Source organism: Panthera tigris, chromosome B2 (genome assembly GCF_018350195.1).
Source record: "Panthera tigris isolate Pti1 chromosome B2, P.tigris_Pti1_mat1.1, whole genome shotgun sequence".
NCBI lineage: Eukaryota > Metazoa > Chordata > Mammalia > Carnivora > Felidae > Panthera > Panthera tigris.
Window position 1 is genome coordinate 44,141,727 of NC_056664.1, and position 23,765 is coordinate 44,165,491.

The window sequence follows — 23,765 nt, forward strand, 5'->3', positions numbered from 1 at the left end:
GAGTGGCATCATTCATCCAAATTTGTTCTTCTCCTTCAATATCGTGTTGGTTGTTATGGGTCTTTGTCTCTCCATATAAATTGTAGAAGCAGTTTGTTTATATTGACCAAATGAGCAGGGGTTTTTTAGGATTGTGTTAAATCTAGAGATCAAGTTGAGACCTGACATCTTGACAATATTGGATTTTTCTATTTTTAAACACGGGATATCTCTCCATTTATTTAGTTCTTTTTTGATTTCTGTCATCAGAGCTTTGTAGTTTTTCTCATATAAATCTTGTCATATTTGTTAGATTTATATCTAAGTATTTCATTTTGGGAAGTCTTAATGTAAATTGCATTGTGTTTTTAATTTCAAATTCTACTTGTTCACTGCTCACGTATAAGAAAGCAATTGGGGGGCGCCTGGGTGGCTCAATCGGTTAAGCGGCCGACTTCGGCTCAGGTCATGATCTCGCGGTCCGTGAGTTCGAGCCCCGCGTCGGGCTCTGTGCTGACAGCTCAGAGCCTGGAGCCTGTTTCACATCCTGTGTCTCCCTCTCTGACCCTCCCCTGTTCATGCTGTCTCTCTGTCTCAAAAATAAATAAACGTTAAAAAAAAATTAAAAAAAAAAAAGAAAAGAAAAGAAAGCAATTGGCTTTTGTACATTAATCTTGAATCCTACAACTGTGCTATGATTGCTTATCAGTTCCAGGATTTTAAAAAATTGAGTCTTTCAGATTTTCTACACAGATGATCACGTCATCAGTGAGCAAGTTTTGTTACTTTCTTCCCAATATATATACCTACTATTTCCTTTTCTTGTCTTATTGCATTAGCTAGAACGTCCAGTATAATATTGAAAAGGAGTGGTGAGAGAAAACATCTTTGCCTTGTACCTTGTACCTAATCTAAGTGTGAAAGCTTGGATTCACTCACCATTAAGTATGTTAGCTATAGGGGCTTGTTTTACATTTTTTTTTTTTTTTACCAATTTAAGAAACTCCCATCTATTCCTAGTTTATTGAGAGTTTGTATCATGAAGGAATGTTTTAGTGCTGTCAAATACTTTTTCTGCATCTAGTGATATCATTTTTCTTCTGTTGTAATGGATTACCTTAATTTTACTCATCTTTTGGTTTGTTGTGAGGCCTCAGCCAAGAATCTTGACACACTCAAGGACACTAAATGGTCTAAAGTAAAGGAAGTAAAGTAAAGGAAGGATGCATTGGAATAGGAAAGGGTGGACATTCCATGGGAAGCCTTATCAGTATAAAGCTATAGAGGTGGGGACAAGAACAGAACGGGTGTGGGACTGTGAAGAAAAACTCAAGCAGAACCAAACAAGCAGGTCTACCAATTCAAGGAGGTCAGATAAGGCTGTTGTGTGAGGCCAGGTTTAGCAGGGCCCTGAGACTCCAGCAGGGCCACGTGGGTTTGGGGCAAGGAACATGTGGGGTTCAAAGACACCTCCTTCAAGTATGGTTAGGGAACCAAGGTGTTTTCATTTCCTACTTTAAATAAAATGGACATTCTGTGTTGATCCAGGTTTATGATAAATAAAAAAAGAAACTGACTGGCTTAGAGGTTTTAAAACATTCCAGACTTTGTTTATACAGGGAAGGATTTTTCAAAGGTCAAACTTCCAGCGCTGTAATCACCTTTATATATCTATGTTCAGTATTAATCTAGTTCCATAAACAAGTTTAAAATAGGAGTTGATAATACCACTTGATATTAAAAGGGGAAGAGCTTCACATTTCGGTATATCTATGGCCAGATGCATATTTTTCAAGCAAGGTTAGTAGTTTTGAAGAAACTTTGTACTTATGAAATATATTTAAGCAATTCACCAGAGATGACTACAACCCCCTTTAAAAAAAAATTTTTTTTTACATTCATTCATTTTTGAGAGACAGAGAGAAACAGAGCACAAGCAGGGGAGGGACAGAGAGAGAGAAGGAGACACAGAATCCGAAGCAGGCTCCAGGCTCTGAACTGTCTGCACAGAGCCCGATGGGGGCCCGAACTCACGAACCTTGAGATCATGACCTGAGCCGAAGTCGGACACTTAACCGACTGAGCCACCGAGGCGCCCCACAACCCCTTTTTTTAATGTAGGGTCAAAAATGAGGATTACAAATATATGCATTCACGTTAAAACTTGCTTACAAAATATTGATTGAAAAATAGCATACCATTAAAAGAGTAAAATATCATTTTTAGATTAAAAGTATGTATATAATGCATAGGAAAGATATATGGAATATATAGCCCTAGTGTTCTCTAGGGACAGAATTGCAGATGGTTTTAATTTTCCTTATTTCATTTTATTTTATTTTATTTTATTTTATTTTATTTTATTTTTACATTTATTTATTTTTGAGAGACAGAAAGACATACCACAAGTGGGGGAGGGGCAGAGAGCGAGGGAGACACAGAATGTGAAGCAGGCTCCAGGCTCTGAGCCATCAGCACAGAGCCTGACGTGGGGCTCGAGCCCATGAACTGTGAGATCATGACCTGAGCTGAAGTCAGACGCTCAACTGACTGAGCCACCCAGGCACCCCTAATTTTCCTTTTTGTACTTGTGCTTTTAAATTTTCCACACGAACTATGTATTCCGTGTGTAATTTTTCTTCAAATTAATGTCCTAAGGACATAAGAATTTGGGTACACATCAGATGTTAAAAAATGCTTATGTTTAGACCAGGGTCAAAAAAGGATTTTATCATTACAGCAGAGAGATGGGAAACATAATATTAATATTTTTCATTAAAAGAAGGACATTATAGTAAAATTATAACCAAAGTGTTCTCATATACAAATGGTTGTGACCACCTTGGGTAAGTCACCTAAATTTCTGGACATTATTCTCCTATATGTAAATGAAAAACTCGATAATCTTAAATGTCTCTTCTAGCTTGCAACAATTACTATGACTGCCCCTTTCTCAACAATCTTGGGACTTAATGAACTAACTCCTGCCACCTTTCCATCTTAATGCCTAAGGAAGGTTCTGATCCTCACCTACATGCCCATAAAAAGGCACATTATCTAAGAGAGGTAACCTCAAGGAAGCAAGGCCAGCCAATAGGATCTTTCTTAAAACCTGGAAGTTCCTTACACCCTGTGATAAATTCAACTATTGCAATTGCTAGCAAAAAAATCAAGTTAATTACTGGATTTTCTAATTGCAGACAGTATTGTACATTCCTGCGTGCCTTCCCTTTCCCTTTTGTTTCAGGAAAGCTCCTCATCCTTGGATGTTTGCCCAGCAGATTGTGCTTTGTCCTTGGAGCCACTGTTTGGCAAGTTTTCGCTCACAAGATGAAAAGATAATGGGAAACCAGTGCCCCTACTCATCACCTTTTCATATCTTTTCCCTTAAACTTTCCTCAGTTGTTACTCCATTTCTGTCCTAATTCTACCCACTCCTCAATAGCATTCATTTGTCTCCATGAAGCGTTACCCAAATTACTTTGCTCCCCACCCCCCCCCCACACACAGAACCAAAAACTAAAAAACTTGTAAAGGAGTTTCTATGCACTTATTTCTAATACCACACAATTTAACTAATGCTATCTTTTGATCTATGGTATCGAGTATTTATTTACACAAGCCTTTTCACTCTTGCTGGAATGTAAAGACTTCTGTAATAGAGACAAAGTTCTTAACTTTTCTTACTATTCCAGTGATTCCTGACATATCATTCAGGTCACAGAAGATGGTAAAAGATATTTTTTGGTTGAGGAAAGCATCACCGATTAATGATCAATTTTATTTGCAGCAGGTATAGGAAAAGACCAACACATAGAACTGACATGATTTTTGTGATTCAGGAAAAGGGATCTGTCTCCCCCATCACAAACACTACTTAGCTTCTCTCTCCCAATAATCCAGTAGGTGTCCTGTGGAGACTGGACTAACTTGGGCTTCTTGTGAAAAGCCTTAACAGAAAGCAAACTGGTAAAGAAGTATCATGAAAGGTATCTGAATGCCTCAAAAAAATAAAAAAAGAAAGAAAGAAACGTTATGAATTTTGGACCATGATAGAATCAGGAAACTGGTGGACATCTTATAAATAATCTATGAAATCACCATTTTACAGAAGAGCAAAGTAAAACTCAGGGAATGACTTGTCTCATAAGTCAAAGATCCTTCCCACTCTCATCATGATTTAGTTTTCCTACGACATTCTGATGAAACAGGATGCATTCAATAATTGCAGCCTCTTTCCATCAGGAAGCAACGCATTCTAGAAGAAGGGAGGATATGTAGTGCGATGTTCCGCCTCCCCCCATTCCCACGATACACTGCCTCTCTCTCTCCGTGCCAGTTAGTATGATTCCACTTTTATATTCCACAGCCCTGAAATCAACATTTAGGTTCCAACTAAATCATCCAACCAAAGGAACATACCATTCGTTCAACTTTGGGTTAATATTAGGAATGACTCATGAGGCAATTCCTGAGAACTGAAAACACCGTGTGCTATGGTAGTGCTCTGGACGAGTGGACTGAAAATTCTTCCTGGACAATCTCTGAGGTTGTTGTATATCCTACAAGGTACTTGCTGAATCGCTCATTTCACACCTATAAAATAGGACACTAATGTTACTTCTTCACTAATTGATTCAATATATCAGCACTCTGTGAGTCATCGTTGAGGGAACAAACAGCAAACATTCTGTTTTTCCCATTGACTCTCCAGTGGGGGGGGGGGGAGGGGGTTGAAAAGAGGTTTAGAGGGAGAATACAAAGTCCGCAAGCTAACATTTCAGAAAGATGCTGGGATGACACTCTTCTCTAGGTCCTTTTCATCAGCTTGACTCCTCCTCCTAAAAGCAGGAGATGGTGATTACTGTCCCTATTTTCAGATGAGAAAAGTAAAGCTTTGATAATTTGAGTAATTTGTCTAAAAGCACCTCGAGTGAGTGATGGAGCGAAGGAGCTGAGTGTGGTGTCCACGTGTAAAACCTCATGCAGTTTCTGCCGTATTCTACTGTTTGTTGTATGCTAAACCCAACCCAACCCAACCCAGCCCAATCCAACCAAACCAAAGATAGATCTGCTTGAACGTTGTTAACTCTCATGAAGCAAAAATAGAGGGAATCCAAGTATATGCCCTTTTCACATCAGGGCTACTTGAAGAAACCCTCCAATAACCAAAATAACTAAACATGAGTAACTCTTTCATCAGTTCAAAGGGTTTAGTCAAAGCGGGTAATGTATATAAATATGATATTTAGACCTTATTTTAAGTTTCTGATAACTGTGTGTAAATGTACCATTTTAGAATTGCAAGATGTGTGGGCAAAGGATCAACTTCTTTGCTTTGTGTTTGTGCCAGAGGTTTGTCTTTTATACAATAGTAATACTTCTCAAACTGTATTTTGATGTTAATATGCGTACTGAGAGGGGAAAAAAATAAGGTTAAAATAAAATTTAAAACAACATGAGAAAATATCAGGATGCATGTACTATATGTTACTCTGTTGTCAGACTTCTCTAAGCCTTTAATATACCAATATTCATGGACTGGTTCACAAGCATATTGACCACAGGGCTTTTTTTTTTTTTTTCTGGAGGTTTGCATCTATGACCATCTTATGTTTACTGGGACCTGCTTCCCAGTAAACACTTCCTAATATAACAATTTCAAACTTGTTCTCTGGAGATCCTAAAGCCTCAGGATTTCCAAGTTTTGCAAGATCTAAGGGGAGAGCTGTATCTATGGCTATAAACCTTGTGATGAATAACTGAAGAAAATGTTTCCAAAATGAACTAAATAGAATTCTATTTATTAATTTAGGTCAAACAAATATAATACAGAGCTTGTTGAAGAAATCTTCACCAATAACTCTATCAGCCTGTCTCTGACCATCAGATCTAAAGCTCCTCTTGCCCCCTTCACATTTCTTGCGTCCATTTCTATCCTATAATCCTGTTTAGCTTTACACATAGCACTTAATTGTTATCTGAAATCATCTGGTCTGTCCATACTTAGAATCTGAGATTCCTGAAAGTTGACTCGTTTATGTTTTCAGCAACTATTATGGTGCCAAGTTTACAGAGAATAAATGAAAGTTGTTTCATTCATTCATGTATTTATTCACTCAACAAATATTTACTAAATACTTACCATGTATCCCAAACCATTCCTGTCTGGACATAGTAGTAAGTAAAACAGACAGTCTGTTCCATGAATTGTTTGTATATTGGATTTTTGGAAAAAATAGAATATGACTGCATTTCCTTTTGGAATAGAATATTTTAAATTCAAATTATCCATAAGTAACTTACCTAATTCTATAAACATGAATTTTCATATGACTTGTTTTCATTGTACTTTTTTTAAATTTAAATTTTAGTGAGTTAACATATAGTGCAATATTGGTTTCAGAAGTAGAATTCTGTGATTCATCACTTACATACAACACCCAGTGCTCATCACAAGTGCCCTCCTTAGTACCCAACACCCATCTAGCCCATCTCCCATCTACCTCCCTGCACCAACCTTTAGTTTGTTCTCTGTCATTACGAGTCTCTTGTGGTTTGTTTCCCTCTCTTCTCTTCCTCCTCCCTTCTCATTTGTAGTATGCTGTCATTTGTTTATTTTTGCTTTTATTATTTGTTGTTGTCACTTGTTTAAAGTAGAAGGACCAAAACATGTATTTGTATTGCCTCATTTAATCCTGACAACCAGTATGTGCAGGTGGGAACTATTACCTAATAGCGGAGACCATTCCCTCTATTTAACACATGAGGAAATTGAGCTAATGGATATAATTTACCCAAGACATTTCATTAGGACATAGGTAGTATCTGCATACAAGCCCAGAGGATCTGAAATTAAAACCCACATCCTTTTCTACCACACCTACTGCCTTCTTATGATATTAGTATAGCCCAAGAATTATGAAAGGGAAAAAGTCAAAAGCACCAAAAATGACAAAGTCAACAGGACCTTTGTGTCCCATTTTGTAACCACATGAATTCTCTCTAGCTGATTTTTTTTTTTTTTTTTTTTTGCGTGGATGTTCCCTTTCTGAGCTCTGGGCAGTGTATCTTCTTACCTCCCCAAATCCTGTCAGGACTGTAAATAGATAGCCTCTACCACCTTAGAGGTAGTGACTTCTGTATTTCTGACACCTACTGTTTTCCTGGTGAATAAGACCAAGCAGTGTGTTTCATTACATGGATACTGCAAAGGGAAGATAAAACCAACAAAGGAGCTGAAGGAAATCATAGAGAAGGAGGAGGTAAGGAGAGAAAAGTAAGTTCAAAATGAGCTAAATTTAGAAAACATTTGGCATTTCACTGTTCAAGTTACAAAATTTGTCTTGTTTTCCAGCAGTCCTAGTTTGGCCACTAATTTGATGGGCGACCATTATCAGGTCTCTTTGTCCTTCTGGGTGTCAGGTTGGTGACACCATGGAGTGTCAAGCCAGTCCTGGACTGCTGACCTCGGATGTCCTTAATGTGAGATCATGAGCCCTTGTATGTTTACATCACTGTCACTTTGGGATTTTCCATGATATGCAGCCAAATACAATGTTAATTGAGACAATTGGTGCGTGTTTTTAGTGTTAAAAAAGTACATTTTGAAAGAACTCCTTGAGACTTGACTGACACTCAAAGAAGTGAAAAAGTGGTGATATAAATAGTGATGAGGAAGGGGAGAAGAAGAAGAAGAAGAAGAAAAAGAAGAAGAAGAAGAAGAAGAAGAAGAAGAAGAAGAAGAAGAAGAAGGAGGAGGAGGAAAGAAGAGAGGGGAAGGAGCAAGAGAAGGAGGAAAAGGAGGGAAGAGAAGGAGGGGCAAGGAGAGAAGGCAACAGGAATAAAAACAGCGGCAACAACAAACAACAAAACAAGAGAAAGTTCCCTTTCAAATCTAGACTAAAACTTTTCCTTTGACATTTAAGTAATATTTGTCAAACTCTGAGTATCTTTGGAGGTTCCCTTCCTCATCGAATACAATTTTTCACAAAGATTTCATTATTACATTCTGCTGTCATTCCCACTAAAACCTATAAAACCAAGGTTCAAATTTCCTCTTGCGTATAATAGGCCAGTTACCATTTTTTCTCTTTTAAGTTAACTTGATCAAACACATAGTTCATCCATTAACTAAATCTTATCAGTTGCTACTCACTAATCCTGGTATTCTGCCAAGGTTCACTCTTTCCTCGCTGAGGCCAACGTCTGCCTGGGGTTTGTATCTGACTTCAATGTTTCAGTCAAATGCCCTTCCCTCTGCCTCCGCGATGCCCCAATCTGGAATAAATTGGTCCTCTCACTCGCCTACAAGTCCAATCCGTCCACAGCCAACTAGTTAGGAAGAGCTGCGCCAGGATGGTGGCCATTCCCTAGAAGAGGACTGGCCACTGCTCACCCCCAGGGCTCGGGCATATGATATGATTTGCTTTGTCCAGTTAAATGGGAGAAAAGTAAAACTCGAGAAAGAGGAAGGTTTCTGTTCATCACAATTCCCAGATTATAAAGAGATCCTCTGGCAGAAGGAAAGAAAAGATGAAGGGGATACAAGCAGGAGAGGTCACAGGGAAAAGAGAAAGGGTAGGGGCATGATCTGAAGACAAGGGGCAGAGGAGCAGGGTCAGGGTCTGAAGAGGGCCCAGTCTCTTGTCCACCAACTCCTGGCATTAGCTACAGCCAGGGCCAGAGAGGGGCCAGCCTGGAGTCCTCCATTCTCACCCTGCAAGCCCCATGCATCTCTTGTCCTCAAAGGCTGCACTAGCTTTCCCTCCTGCCGGCATAGGATGAAGATTTTTCCTTAGCAGGAATCCTCACCGTGCCTATTTACCAATGAGTAGGGTGACCCTTGTTTGAGCCCCGCCTCTTTGCTTCAGCCAAGTTGGCTTACTTTGCGCAGAGAACCCCTACCCTACCCCTCTCTCTCTCTCCCTCTCTGCCCCCACTGGCAGCAGGTCTACTGCCCACAGCACTCATAAACCCACGGAGCCTGTCAAGCTTGTGGAGTGGAGCTAAATGGAAAAGGGCGAGCGTTTAGACTTGGGACCTGGGTGGGCTAAACTCATCCAGCCTGAGGTTCTCCCTACCTTGCAGTCATGTCACGCTGTATCTCTGTGCAGCTTGAACTTGTGTCTCTCAGCTTCTGGTTTAGCAGCTGTCTTCAGGTTCACATGCCTACAAGTGTCTCTCCTGCAGGAGCTAATCCTTGGTTTCATTTGCAGCTTCTACTGCTTGGGGTGACCACACTGAGTCACGTCTTTTCCTTTCATATCCTGGCTCTGCCTTCCTTCTTCACCAGCCACCCACTTTCCTGCTGCACATGAGGTGTTTTTTCCAAGCTTAAGAATTAGAGAGGAGTTCGTGGGCCTGTAAGCAGTTAACGACCACAACCTGACACTTGAACTCTCGTCTTGACTGGACCAAGGGCCTCTGGTAAAGGCGGGAAGAAAAAAGCAAAGCAAAGAAAAAGAAAAAGAAAACTGGTGAGGTTTCACATGTGAAAACCTTGTTTTTTCCAAATCAGAGGGAAATAATTCTAGTGCCTCCTCTCCAACCCCATTCTGTTTTTGGCTTTTGGAGCTAGTGCTTGTGTTTTTATTAATTTGCACCAAATGGATGCTTAGCAACAACAATCAAACATGCTGCATTAAATATAAAACTACTTTCTGAAGGAAAGTTCGGGATTACAAAAACAAGCTCATTTGGGACACAGCTCTTGAAGACCCATATAAATAGAACATAAACATTTGAAGGATATATAAAGACATTTGCCACATTCCATTTATTGATGGATGAAATGCAGTACATCAAATCAGATAAAAATTTTAATCTGGTTCCAATTAACTTTGTTTCATTTCATTTTATGGTACTTGCACTCCAAACTAAGAAAACTTGGTTTAGTTTTCTTCATGGCATGGCAACAGAAACAATCGTCAAGTGATGTTGAAGTTTATTTAAATCTGATTCAAAGGACAGCACAGCATTTAAATTATGGTACAGAATTCTTATGCGAACACATGGGGTTGGATATCTTCTCGAGGCAGCAATCCCCACATTTGAGTGGCTCAACACTGTGGAAATGTATCATGTGCTTTCTGAACATTTCAATGTGGGTTGGGCTGGGGGGGGGTGACCCTTCTCCATATATTCAGGGACCCTGACTTCTGCCATCTGTGACCTCACCATCCGGTGGGGCCTCAGAGCCATTCACTGAAACCAAGATGGAAGAAGAGAACAGAGTGGTCCATGGAAGGGTTTTAATAGGCTAGGCCTAGAAATCTACCACTAGCGTCCAAATTCCACTGGTCAGGACCCAGTCACGTGGCCACACCCAAGTGCAAGGAAGGCTGGGGAGATGTAGTGTTGTGTTTCCAGAAGGAAAGGGGAAACAGTTTGGTGGAAGAGTTTTCTGGCGATCTCAGTGAAGATTGGAAAAGGCTCCTCCTGGCTCAGCAAAGGAAAATCAGAAATAAGAGGAAGTGGCACTGTATGAGGGGAAAGGGCACAAAGCAAGGGGTCTGCAGTTTCTACCTTCGTCTTTGCACATGACGGACGTGGACCACAACCTCAGAGCCTCCTCTGGGTGCTGGACGGTGTGGACATGATGCCCTCACTGGAGGTGACACAAGTCCTTTGGCCACTCTTGGATTTTGACGACAGCTGTTCATTCTGTATCCATTGTGTCTAGTGACGTTCTATTTTCTTTTTTCTATGTTGAAATATATTCATATAATCTTATGATAAAGAAGAATGCCCCATATTTCAGAAAGTCCTAAGAATATGTAGTGTGTGTGTGTGTGTGCATGCGCACACACACACACACACACACACACACACACACACACATGTGCTGGTGGGGTTAGTAATAGATGGCTGTTGAGAAGGGAAGCAGACGGTGAGCTGAAACACGGCAGTAAATGCAATATTACAGGGCGCCTGTGTGGCTCAGTCGGTTAAGCGTCTGCTTTTGGCTCAGGTCATGTTCTTGTGGCTCATGGGTTTGAGCCCCGTGTGGGGCTCTGTGCTGGCAGCTCGGAGCCTGGAGCCTGCTTCGGATTCTGTGTCTCCCTCTCTCTCTGCCCCTCCCCCACTCATTCTCTGTCTCTCTCTCTCTCTCTCAAAAATAAGCATTAAAAATTTTTTTAAATGCAATATTTCATAGAAACTAACTACCTGGGGGAATTGGTAGAAGGCTGAATGGACTTTTTCTCCCAACAACAGCATCAAGCATCATAGGGCTGTAATGCTAGAAGGGCTCCTAGGAGGGACATAGTCTGACTCCCCTATTAATAGAGACATCTTGGAGGGCATGGTGTGCCTCTCTCACTCTCTCTTTGCCTGACAGTCTCTTGGCTCATTTAAGATGATGAATGAATGAATGAATGAATGAATAAATATCCTCAAAGGTAGTTTCTTAAATGACATTATAATACAGAAAAAGCTCGGTGGGGCGCCTGGGTGGTTCAGTCAGCTCAGCATCCACCTCTCGATTTCGGCTCTGGTCATGATCTCACGGTTCGTGAGTTCGAGCCCTGCGTCAGACTCTGTGCTAACAGTGCGGAGCCTGTTTGGGATTCTCTCACTCCCTCTCTCTCTCTGCCCCTCCTCTGCTAGAGACACTCTCTTTCTCTCAAAATACATAAGTAAAAACATTAAAAATTAAAAAAATAAAATAAAAAAGAGAAACCTTAGCAAAATCTCAATGTGTAGAGTCTTACAAATTGGATTATAGTTTGGGGCTCATCTAGAAACATTTTCATGAAGGTTAGTCCATTTATGTTTCAGACAGGGGATAATGCCTTTTTTGTTTATTTTATTTTTGAGATAGAGAGAGACAGAGCATGAGCAGGGGAGGGGCAGAGAGAGAGAGAGAGAGGGAGACACGGAATCCGAAGCAGGCTCCAGGCTCCGAGCGGTCAGTACAGAGCCCGATTCGGGGTTCGAACTCATGAACCACGAGATCGTGACCTGAGCCGAAGTCAGAGGATTAACTGGCTGAGCCACCCAGGTGCCCCGCCTTATTTTTATTTTATTTTGTGCTTGTTACCCTTTTGGCCAGATGAACGATTAACAGAGCATGGGAAAAGAGTGCTGGGAATGTAACCGGGGGCTAGACAGGTTGTCCTTCGTGTTTGGTCTTTACCTCACCCGAGAAAAGCACTGGCACAGAAGAGGCAGGTGCAGGACTCAGCGAGGCGTCTTCCACAAGAGAGAGCAGAGGGGAGAGACGCCTCTAAACATTCAGTTGGGACAGAACTGAAGTTGTTCCCAGCAAGCTGGCCGAGGAGAACGCGAAGGATGTGGGTCTCAGACGAGCGGCCCGTTTTTCCGAAACCAAAATGAGAGGGCATCCGGGACAGGAAGAGCAGAGTGGCAGCGCTTACGGCTACTGGAGAAAAACACAGTTGGGTTCCCGGAAATATGACAGCTAGAAATTTCCCAGGTCGAACAAGGCCGAGGGCTGTAGTGAATGTCGACTGCAATTTGCAGGGGAGCCTACGGGGCCAAGGAGTTGGTCCGGGAACGTTTTAATCCTTGCTGTGCCTTGTTGCTGGATGGTACTTGCCGGGCAGCAGAGTTCACAAAGCGAGTCAGTTTCAACCCCAGGGCGAGGTGGCTATTGTGATTAGCCCTGCTTTACAGGCTGGGAAACTGGCCGAAGGGGCCGAAGGGTGGTGAAGACAAGAGTCAGGACTGGGATGTGGGGGGGTTTGAATCTAACCTCAGTTCTTTCCACTGCTCCGAACTGCCTCATCCTTCCTCCCTTCATGACAGAAGATGCAGAAAGGCCTGTAGCTGTGACTTATTTGCCCTCCAAGATTTGGCCCGCAGCGGGCACCTCCCAAGACACCACCACGCCACTGTGCGTGTTGCAATCAGACGTGGGGTTGGCGAAGGGTCTTAGCCTCCCCCAAACAGGCTTCTCGTGTTGCAGAGGGAAAACAAGACCCATGAGGTGTGGCTCAGCCATGCCACCAGGACTCACGTCAGAGTATCTTCCTGTAAACCCCACTGCTAAGCCCAGAAAGGCGTCCTTTCTTTATCCTAGACTCTCACAACAGGAGAGCGGGTGATCTCTGCCTAGTGTTGCAATGAAAAACCTTGCCTTGGAGCTCTTTTTAACGGAAAACTCGGCTTCCCTGTCTTCATATGGGGGGGATGAACTGAAAACTAAAACCCTATTGCCAATTTCCACCAGCATAGGCAACTGTAAGACAAGCCTCCTCCATAAGGTATGGTAAGCACTTTCAGGATGCCTATTTTATGAATCAATTCACCACATTTCTTGGAACTGATGACCAAAATCAGTATCTTCTTATTGAGTGTGGTTCTTGTTTGTTGTGGAAAGAGAAAAGGCAAAGCCTGGAAAGGCCTCCCACAGGCCAAACACAATCAATCGATGTTGACTCTTATTATCAGCATTAGTTTATTACCATTATTATCTTTAACTTGTGGCCTTACTAGGCCAAAATACAGAAACCTTCAGAATGCTCTTATAGAGCAATTTAGTTATTCTGTTTGTTCCCTCCTTTGCTGCACCAGGAGAATGGAATGTAACTATTTCTCCTCACTTCCCAGAACACTTCTAAGTTTAAGCCATTTCTGTCCTTAAGATGTAGCTAGGTTGTGGGTTTTATGAGCTATCAAGGCCAACTCTCAAAGAACAGGGAGAACCGAGGGTCAGGGACACTACAGTGACGTTTGGAGAAGCCAAGAGAGGTTCTCCCTCATTAGAAAGAGCTTCTACTGGACTGATAAGGGTGACTGAGCCTGGGAGACCCGAGTCTTGAAGACTTTGATGGAGACGTGAGACCAAGGGAATCTAGGCCAAACAGAACGTAGGCTCCGGGGTTCTTGCCGTGCTGAGTGAGGCCCAGAACTTACAGGAAGTCATGGGACTTTAATGGACAGCAGTGATGGGAGGGGCAGAGGCAGACTGGAAACACTGGTGACCAGGGGGCACTTGTCCCTTTTTCTATTCACCAGGAACATCCTTAATTTTACTATGAAGCTGGGAAGGATGGAGGGCCCTCAGAATTAATTATTCATCTATAGTTTGCAGCTGGCCCAAAAGAACAGGACCTCAGAATCTGGAACAGTGAAGCTTTACGGAGTATTTAATAAGTTGTGTTTTTTTGCACAGCTGCCTTGTGTTCTAAGAGTCATACTTACCACATTGTAGACTTTTTTTCACAGCTTTATTGAGATATAATTGCTTTACCATGTAACTCACCCATTTCAATGTAAGATTCAATGGCTTTTCGGATATTCACTGAGATGCACAAACCATCACCACAATCAACTGAAAACATTTTATAAAAGTAGCCCTAGGTCCCTTAAGCTGTCACGTGTTCAATCATCTCCCCCCCCCCCCACCGCCCCCACCCCCACCCCGAGCCCTAGGCGATCACTAATCTGCTTTCTCTCTTTGCAGATTTGCCTTTCTGGATATTTCATAGAAATGGAATCATACAACATGTGGTCCTTTCTATCTGGCGTCTTCACTCAGCATGTTTTCAAGACTCATCCATGTTGCAGCATTTACCCGTATTTTATTTCTTTTTATTTCTTTTTTTTTTAACTTTTGTTTTGTTTCGTTTTCTGTTTTTTGTTTTGAGTGAGAGAGGGAGGCAGAGGGAGGGAGCATCTAAGGAAGGCTCCACATTCAGCGTGCAGCCTGACGCGGGGCTCGCTTTCATGGCCTGAGCCGAATTCCAGAGTCAGATGCTTAACCGACTGAGCCACCCAGGCGCCCCTCGTTTCTTTTTTAGATTGGAGAAAAGAGGACTACAGGCAGGAAAAACCACCGCAGCCAGATTTCTCAGAGTGTTCGGGAAGACCCGTTTATGCTGTGGCGGCAAGCATCAATGTTAACTGCTCGCACCGTATGCCTACTGCAAATTCGGGGAAAGGATTTTTCCTTCTCATCGAGAGTCAGGGACCCAGGCTGATAGAGGCTCTCTCCCTTTTTGCTGCTAGCTTCCCCCATCACAACATCAGTGAAGGCGGAAAGAAAGGCCATTTATATCTCTAGGTCCGCCCGTGTTTCGACTTGGAATTGACACTCACCATTTCTACTTACTTGGCCCCAATTGGTCACATGACCCTGCTTATCTGTCCGAGGGCCCTGGGAAATGTGCGGAAGCGCCCGACATTCAGCAGGCTTGAAATGTCTCTGCCACACAGAGCTTGTCTAGTCCAGCATTTTTCAAAACGTGCTGTTCTGATCCCGGGGGCTCTGCAGCGGTCGTACAAACAATGAGGTAGGGCCGATTAATGCCGAGTTGGGTTTGTCAGCTTTTATCTGCTTTTTTATTGGGAGATCTACAAATCAATGTGTTGAGGCATGAAAAGTTTTGCTGCCCAAAGGGAGTTGGAAATTTCCTTATTTGTTCCATTTTTCTGTCTTCAGAGAATCACTCCCTTAAACCCTCTCGCCCGGGGGGTTGTGCTCACCAGGCACCCAACATCCTGCAAGGGCACATGACATTCTCCAGCTTGGATTTTAGCTTCTTAAGCGCTGAAACCAGATGTTCGGCTGAAATCTCAAATTATGTTCTCTACACGTTTATTTTCCGCAACAACCACAATGAAAATCAGAGGGTTTATATGCATTATGAAGCAAAGACCACACCCCTTCCTTCAGGTCACTTTTATAGAATTCTTTCCAAAGTTCCAAGTCACCTGAAGGCAAAGCTTAAAGTAAGACTCTTTGGTATTTAGTTGGTTTCTGTCTGTAGCAGAAGAGAAAATCCATATATCTTCCTTACCCTCTGGCCTCTTGGGTCCCTAATGACCAGGCTATTTTTATCAGGGAAGGAGGTAGGACTATGCTCAAAAAAAAGAGTCGATTGCTGTTAATTGATGATACGTGATATATTAGGAGAATTTATGACATTTTTTTCGACATTTACATATATATTCCATTACTAAAAGATGCATATTTTCAGACGTTTTTCTTAAAACAGTGAACGGCCCCCTGCCCCATCTGTGGGGTCTAACTCTAGGCCAGTCACTTGCAAGGTTCTCATGAGGGTTGGGGCGGGGTGGAGAAGGAAGCTGAGAAGGAAGGAAACTGGCACCACGAGGAGTCCTTCTCCTCCTCTATTTGTAAAGTAGGCTACACCGCAAATTAGCCACATTTTACCTAAGAGGTAAGAGAGAACCCAGAGTGTGGATTCTGATGACACCAAGGTCAAAGGTGCTGTCACCTGTGGGTAACATTGTCTTTTTTGGAAGGATACAGTGCTGGCTGATGTTATGAGGACATGGTCTGCAGCCAGACGCCCTGGGTTCAAATCCTGCCTCTGCCAGTTGTGTGATCTCACCTAGTCTCTCCAAGCTCCATTTCTCTCACTTGTAAAATAGGGATAATAATAGAAACAAAGTGAACACATGGGACTGAATGTGTTTATGAGACCAAAGTAAATGGATGGGTGAGACGTGCTTGGCCAAGTGAATGCCATATAGTAACTGCTCAGGTGACAAAGGTCAGATTGTTAGTTTCTAGAAAGTAACAGGTATTTTGTTAAGAAAATAGGTAGTTGGGGCGCCTGGGTGGCTCAGTCGGTTAAGCGGCCGGCTTCGGCTCAGGTCATGATCTCGCGGTCCGTGAGTTCGAGCCCCGTGTCGGGCTCTGTGCTGACAGCTCAGAGCCTGGAGCCTGTTTCAGATTCTGTGTCTCCCTCTCTCTGACCCTCCCCTGTTCATGCTCTGTCTCTCTCTGTCTCAAAAATAAATAAAAACGTTAAAAAAATTTTTTTTAAATAAAAAAAAGAAAAAAAAATAGGTAGTTAAAACCAGTTGTCCCCATGTCAGCAACAACCTTTAGCCATTTATTAAACTAGCAAAAAATGAGATTATAAAGCTAACAACAAAACTCTAATTAAAGTTTACTTTAATTACCCAAAACCAGATCATGGGGATATTTATTCTATTTTTTTTTTTTTTTTTTTGAGAGACAGTGCATGAGTGGGGAGGGGAAGAGAGAGAGGGGGAGACAGAGAATCTAAAGCAGGCCCCATGCCCAGCGCAGACTGAGGCCAATGCAAGGCTCGATCTCACGATCGTGAGATCATGACCTGAGCCCAAATCAAGAGTTGGATGCTTCACCAACTGAGCCACCCAGTGGTCCCTGGGAACGTCTATTCTAAAGCCTTTTCTAAAACAAAAGATACTGTGCTGATACAAGCCGGGTGCAATGGTCCACTCTCATGGGGATATTCAGAGACGACCGCCAGCTCCCGTCCTGCTCTACCGAGAGGCGAGGAACCCAGAGGAGCATTTGCAGGGAGGGTTTTTTTTCCCCTTCCTTTCCAGTGTAATTGACATACGACATCGCATTCGTTTCAGATGTGCAACGCAGTGATTTGACAAGTCTATACATTACGCCGTGCTCACCACAAGGGTAGCTACCATCCACCCGGTTACATTACCATCCCAATATCGCTGACTCTGTCCCCTCCACCGTGTGTGGACGCAGCTAGAAGGGGCTGGCTATGCACCTGCTAGAGGGCCCTCCCCGAATGCCACCACGCCGGGGCCTTCATCCCGGACTTCCCAGCCTCCTGAACGGTGAGAAATAAATGTCTGTGGTTTCTAAGCCACCCAGTCTCTTGGCATTTTGCTACAGCAGCCCGGATGGACGGAGACGCTTCCTTTTTGTCACACTGAAATTTCACAGTGACTTGTAAGTCTGAGCAGTGTGATCTCCGACTACATGTGGACACTTGGGTTTCAGCAGGTGACTTCTCAATTTAAGTGTTAATGGCCCTCCCCCCCCCCCATTTTCTGCTTCAGTTACAAGTTTCCGGGGGCACCACCACCGAGTTCTGCTATCCTGCCAGTAAACACACGCACGCTCACTTCTGTTCACAGGCTGCCAAGGGAAACTGGAGTCATAATCTGAGCCCGTTTCTGTCCTCGGAACAAGGAGAGGGAGGGTTAACTCCCGTTACCACACGTGCTACAACAGCTGCCTCCAGGAGGATGTTCTGCACGTCTGTATTAAAACACGATCACAACCACAGTCGGAATTTCATTCTCTTCACCTAAGTGCCCGGCCAGCCTCCCCTCACACGCCTCCCCTCGGACGTTCTCATCCCGCCCCAACTGCTTGTCCTCTGAAATTTGCCATCAAGACGGTCTGTCCTGTGACCACAGCCCTCTGCTGGGTTTCTCACTATTTGTTCCCACTACTTTTATTCTTCAACTCCACATGGAGCCCAGTTTCCTGTTTCTTTTTTTTTTTATTTTTTAATTTTTTTAATGTTTATTTACTTTTGAGAGAGAGAGACAGACACACACACACAGAGCGCAAGCTGAGGAGGGGCAGAGACAGAGAGAGAGAGAGAGGAAGACACAGAATCCGAAGCAGGCTCCAGGCTCCGAGCTGTTAGCACAGAGCCCGATGTGGGTTTCGAACCCACGGACTGCGAGATCATGACCTGAGCCGAAGCCGGACGCTGAATTGACTGAGCCACCCAGGTGCCCCGTGACTGATTATTTCTTCTTTTCAGCCTTTTTCTGCCTCTTCTTCCTTCCCTCTCTGCCTGGTACTCTTAGGTTACCCTTAACCGCACTTAACCTCTCTTGCACACATTCATCCAATGATCAAGATCCCGATTGCATTAATCCTGTTCTTCCAGCTGTCCTGCAGGCTGCTAGAAGTTCCTTCAGAGCTCATACTACAAAACTGCCATGGTATTTCATCATGAAAATATCTCCCCTCCCCTCCCTGCTGCCCCCACTTCTCCATTCCCTCACTCCCTGGAAATAACTCACCTTTCACTTGACACGGAAAATAAAATCTGTCAAATGAGAATTTGCTCAGTTTCCTGCTACTGCCCTTACCTGAGTCCTTCCTCCTTGCTTCTTTAAGGGTGGACTGTGTGACCTTCCTGCCTCCGGTCTACAGCTAATTCCTGTGCATAGGCTCTCTATCCCAATACCTCCCACCTGAGAGGTTTTGCATGAAAAACTATCTTCTCTATTGTCTCTTATTTCAATGTAGCCTCTCTCTACAGGCTTCTTCCCATAAGCACTGGAACATGCTAGTGTCTTCCCTGCATAAAAGAAAGGGAGGGAGAGAGAGAGAAAAAGAGAGGGAAGGGAACAAAGGGAAGGAGGAAGGGAAGAAAGTAGGAAGGAGGGATGGAGGGAGGAAGGAAGTAAGGGAGAGAAGGAGGGAGGAAGGAAGTCCTTTCATGTCCCCTTCCAAGCGCCACTCTCCCTTTTCTCCCCTTCATAGGAAAACCCCTTCTGTATTATGTATGTGTCTCTGTCTCTTTCCTCCTGTGCCTTCTTTAGCATACTGCTTGTGCAACAGCAAGTCTATTCTTCTCTTTTCTCTTTTCTTTTCTTTTTTTTCTCTTCTCTTCTTTTTTCTTTTTTAAGTTTATTTATTTTGAGAGACAGAGAGAGCAGGGTAGGAGCAGAGAGAGAGAGAGAATCCCAGGCAGGCTCCATGCTGTCAGCATGGAGTCCGATGTGGGGCCAGAACTCACGAACTGTGAGATCATGCCCTGAGCCGCAACCAAGAGTCGGACGCTTAACCTGCTGAGCCACCCAGGCGCCCCGCAAGTCTATTCTTCAACTGCGTTTACACAGGCTTCAAGTAGAAAAACTACAAGACCCACTACAACTTTGACAACCTGCCTCCTAAGACTGGGCTGCAAGTTCAACATCAACCCGGATCTCGACAAGCACTTGACACCAGAGTCCTTTCTGGACTTCTATCCAAACAACAAGGACTCTGCCATCTTGTGCCTCCATGCAAGGCCACCCTACAAGGACATGCCTTCAAGTTCATCAACTGCAAGCAAAGATTACTCTCGCCTCCCCTGTCAGCTCCCCGCGAGCATCTTCAAACTCTGATTCCACTTCAAGCACTACCACTCCCAGTGGTGATGGGCCAATAGATAGATGGATAGATCTTTGGGATTCCAGAGCATGAGCATGCCTTCTGCAGGTGAAAACCATTTGTCATTTGAAAAGCAGCTCCTGACATACTGCTCAGTCTCTGATGCCTGAACGTGCCGAGTGAATACTCGACCAGACTTCCCAAGATGAGCTGAGTACTGTTCTATTTATGAAGTAAAATATCAGGTGGGCTTGGCAGCAACCCATTATACAATGGCTGTGATACATTTGGGATCAGGTTGGAACAGGACCAGAAGTCAATTACATAACACTCCATCACTTACCTCTGTTTTGCCGATGTATCTCTCTCGATTCACACCTTTGGCCCATTGGGCATGACTAGCTGACAGAAGAGAAACAAATCACAGGCTTGGATGACATATAGATCGGCTTGATACGATGGAACGAACTGACTTCTACCCCACTCAGTCACCTTCAGGGATGCCCCTAAAAGACAGCGGTGAGGGGAAGTTTTCCCACTGGGCAGCGTTTTGAGCAGTACACTCGGCCGTGTTCTTTGTGTGGAGGTAGAAATAGTCTGAGGTAAGAATATACATAGACTCTTGGTCAATGGCAAAAGGCTTGGTTGGTTGGTTGAGGCCTAAAAGAAACAAATTCGGACAATGGCTGACAACATGGAGGCTATGTTCTCACTAAAGCTGATGTAGCCACTGCCACAGCTGAATGCCCGACCTACCGGAAGAGGGCAATACTGAGTTCTGAATACACCCCGCTGAAAGGGAGAGCCAGCTACTTTAAACTCTACCCTGGAGAGAGCAGTGATTTAGATCTATAATATAGAGTCCCAGCCTAGGGAAATAAAAAGATATGGGACCTCCAAGCGTATTTCTTTTACCATTATTTTATTTTTATCATTTTTATGGTCAACAGATCTCCTGAGTCTACATCCTTTTTTAAAGCGCATAAGCTTGTCAGCTAACATTCATCCTTACCCGGCAAGAATATGGAGATAAACACTAGCCCTGAGTGGCTACAAATTCAGCTGAAGTGTACATTATAGGCAAATACAGTGTTTCGCTGTGGGCCTCAGCTGTTCAGGAGGCCCAGCGTGCCCTAAGAACACTCCCACCATTTTTAGCAAAGACTGCCACGTTTGGTCTGCAAGGCTCAGGTCTGCTGTGGACTTCTACACTGCTTCCATCAGCCCTTCCTGTCTCCGGACCCCAAACCTGCTTAAGCTAAGCTGCGAGCTGGGAGCTAAGCTTCAGAATCGCTGGATTAGTCTGGAAGAGTTAATGCACTCCAGAGTACTTAATTTTCTCCTAGGGAGTCATCCGCTCATTGGTAGGAAATAGATGAGTAAGCAGTCATTATCAACTCCACAGGGTAGTTCTAGCACAGGGGAGCAAATAATCCAGAGGACGACATGCACTCAAAGCTTATTTATTGTGAAATAAAGGAGGCAAGCAGCATTTTACTGAATAGAAGTCACATCATGACATCACCGATCGCTCTATTACTAGCATCATACATTTCCCGTGGGCATCACAGGATTTCTTTTCAGGATTTCATAGTACACATTTCAGGCAGAAGTCCTAAGTAATCGGTTCAGATGCTGTTACTGGCCTTGACATCATTTTCTTTGTGTTTCTATACATTAACAAAAATATTACGTCCTAACCCATAATTACAAACACCTTCGATCGAAAGAGTGCTTTCACCTTCATTAAAATACAAATCAATATATCAGTCAGCACACCTTTACTGAATAAACCTTATAGAGAGTGCTACCCTAGGTGTAGCTGAGCACAGAATGAGTGTAAGACATGCTCCAGGTCTTAGAAAGCTATCATTTCACCCACCCTTTCAGCACTAGACATGTTTCCCATAAAGAATTATATTACTATAGCTTAAGAATTCCAATTGCCACTTAAGGATCATATAAGAAAAGTAGAAAATTTCCAGAAATTATCATTTAACATTTTTTTTAGAGTCGAAGACTTTTAGCCTTTTTCAAAATAGAAATTTAAGTATGTTGCCTTCACAATTTACTCAAATTTTCATTCAAATGGCATTATGTCTATTTACAGTTTTAATACAGTTATGCATGAAACCAAACTACAACTTCTTAAGAAGCGCCTCTTTTTTTTTTGAATCATTTAAACATTTTCTATAAACCACTTTTCAGGTCTCTATATCAGTGAGAGTGATGTCTGATTCTGGGTCTACTCTTACGTTACCAAACACACCTACCATTTCAACATTCTCTTGAATTAAATCCTAAAACAAAGTTAAGCAGTAGAGCTCAGGTCTAGATGCTTCCAGGCTAGTGGATGGGGGCAATCACTCTTCCAGAAGGCCCTGGCCCTCCTTAGGGTCAACCGATGTCATTTTCTTTGTTTAAATTCAATGTGGCATTGTCCTTCTGGCTGTTGGACACCTAGCAAATGGAGAGAACTCTAAAAGCAGAAATGGAGAAGAAATACAGACATCAAGAGACATAAGCCAACAGTATTAGACCAAAAGTTTATTCAATTGTGATGATCTCTAAAAGGTACAGAGTCTAGATTTGAAAGAGTGGATGTATTTGCTTGATGCGTTTCAAAATGTCAGGCATCATTTTTTAGCCTTCCATTAAAGGAACAGAACATTTGCAACCTGTTCTATCAGCCTTGAGGGCTGAGGGATAGTGAAGAGCAAGGAAATGGTAATCAGTTCAATTTAAATCCTCAGTCTATGGTCAAGTTTGAACACAACAAGGCATAGAATGGGCTTCTTAATAAGGACGTTCTTAGGGGAGTTAAGAGGATGAGTTGCAGGGTTACCAGGGACTCCTTGAAGATGCAACGACAAATTTGTGTGTATGGAAAGTTATGTTCTTTTCTAGAAAGGGATCCATAGGTTTTGTGAGATTATCTAAGGATCCGTGACCCCCCAAAAGGCAAAATGGAACAAAGCCAACCAACGGGATGAGAAAAACTCCACAGTGTTAGCAAAAATGTGCTTGTTTTGGCAAGACAATTGAAGTTGGTCTTATAAATGCCCCAAATGAATAGCTCTCATTGTCAGTATCTGGACACTGCTCCCCGGTCACAGATCTTGTAAAGCTCATTGTTTGCTTCTCAATGAGAGCTGAAATTAATTTTCTAAGACTCTTTGAGGTAAAATAAAGCACAGGGCTTTTGAAAAATTAAAATTGGGGATTCTAGCATTTGATTTTTGCTACTACGACAAGTATATTTCTTTGGGGAAGCTGATTTCCAAGCCCAGCGATGCCCTTGTACTTGACAAAAGAGTGTTCAGAACATGCCCTGGCAACCCATCCCCTCCCATCTCTACAAGAGCCTGGTACCGTGAAGGCCATTTCCTGCATTTTCTTGATCACCTCATTTTGCAATTTATTAAAATAAGTCCAATAATTAAATAATTTTAATCGATCTCTTTCTAGAATGAGAATTGCGACGTGAAATGCCACTTGAGATCATGAGAATTCACTTAGACATATACTTTTTCTAAACTGAGATAACATTTCTTTTTTTGAGATATTTCTCCCAAAAATGTTCTTAGTAGTGTCAAAACAGAAATAGGATGTGTGTAGAATAGTATGATAAATATAACTAATGGAATTCTTAGCTAGGAAAAAGGACTGGGCAAAAGCTTGCCTAAGGAACTGGTCAAAATTACAGACCTCTAGGCTTAGGTGTTACGGGGTTTGGACAAACGTCCTCCTTCTAATCTGATAAGGATTCTCGTGTCCTCTCACTGGTGGTAAAATATTTGGAGGGGGAATCAGTCCTGGGCAAAACTGTGACATCTAACTCAGTGGATCAGGAACTAGCATTTGGGGAGTATACACCTGGCCCTGATCTTCATTTTGACAATGAAACCGTACGTGCTAAGAACCTTTG

The 23,765-nt window shown here is 42.9% G+C and overlaps 1 protein-coding gene across 2 annotated transcripts in view; it reads right to left on the reverse strand.

Annotated features, from left to right (window-relative positions):
• Nucleotides 1-21,290: 21,290 nt before the first annotated feature.
• Nucleotides 21,291-23,765, reverse strand: part of LOC102970914 (24-hydroxycholesterol 7-alpha-hydroxylase) — a 93,627-nt gene continuing 91,152 nt past the window's right edge. For both annotated transcript variants that reach the window (XM_042986501.1, XM_007085109.3), the window contains one exon: nt 21,291-22,316. In XM_042986501.1, the coding sequence (XP_042842435.1) occupies nt 22,245-22,316 (72 nt within the window). In that variant the 3' untranslated portion in view covers nt 21,291-22,244. The remainder of the gene's footprint in view (nt 22,317-23,765) is intronic.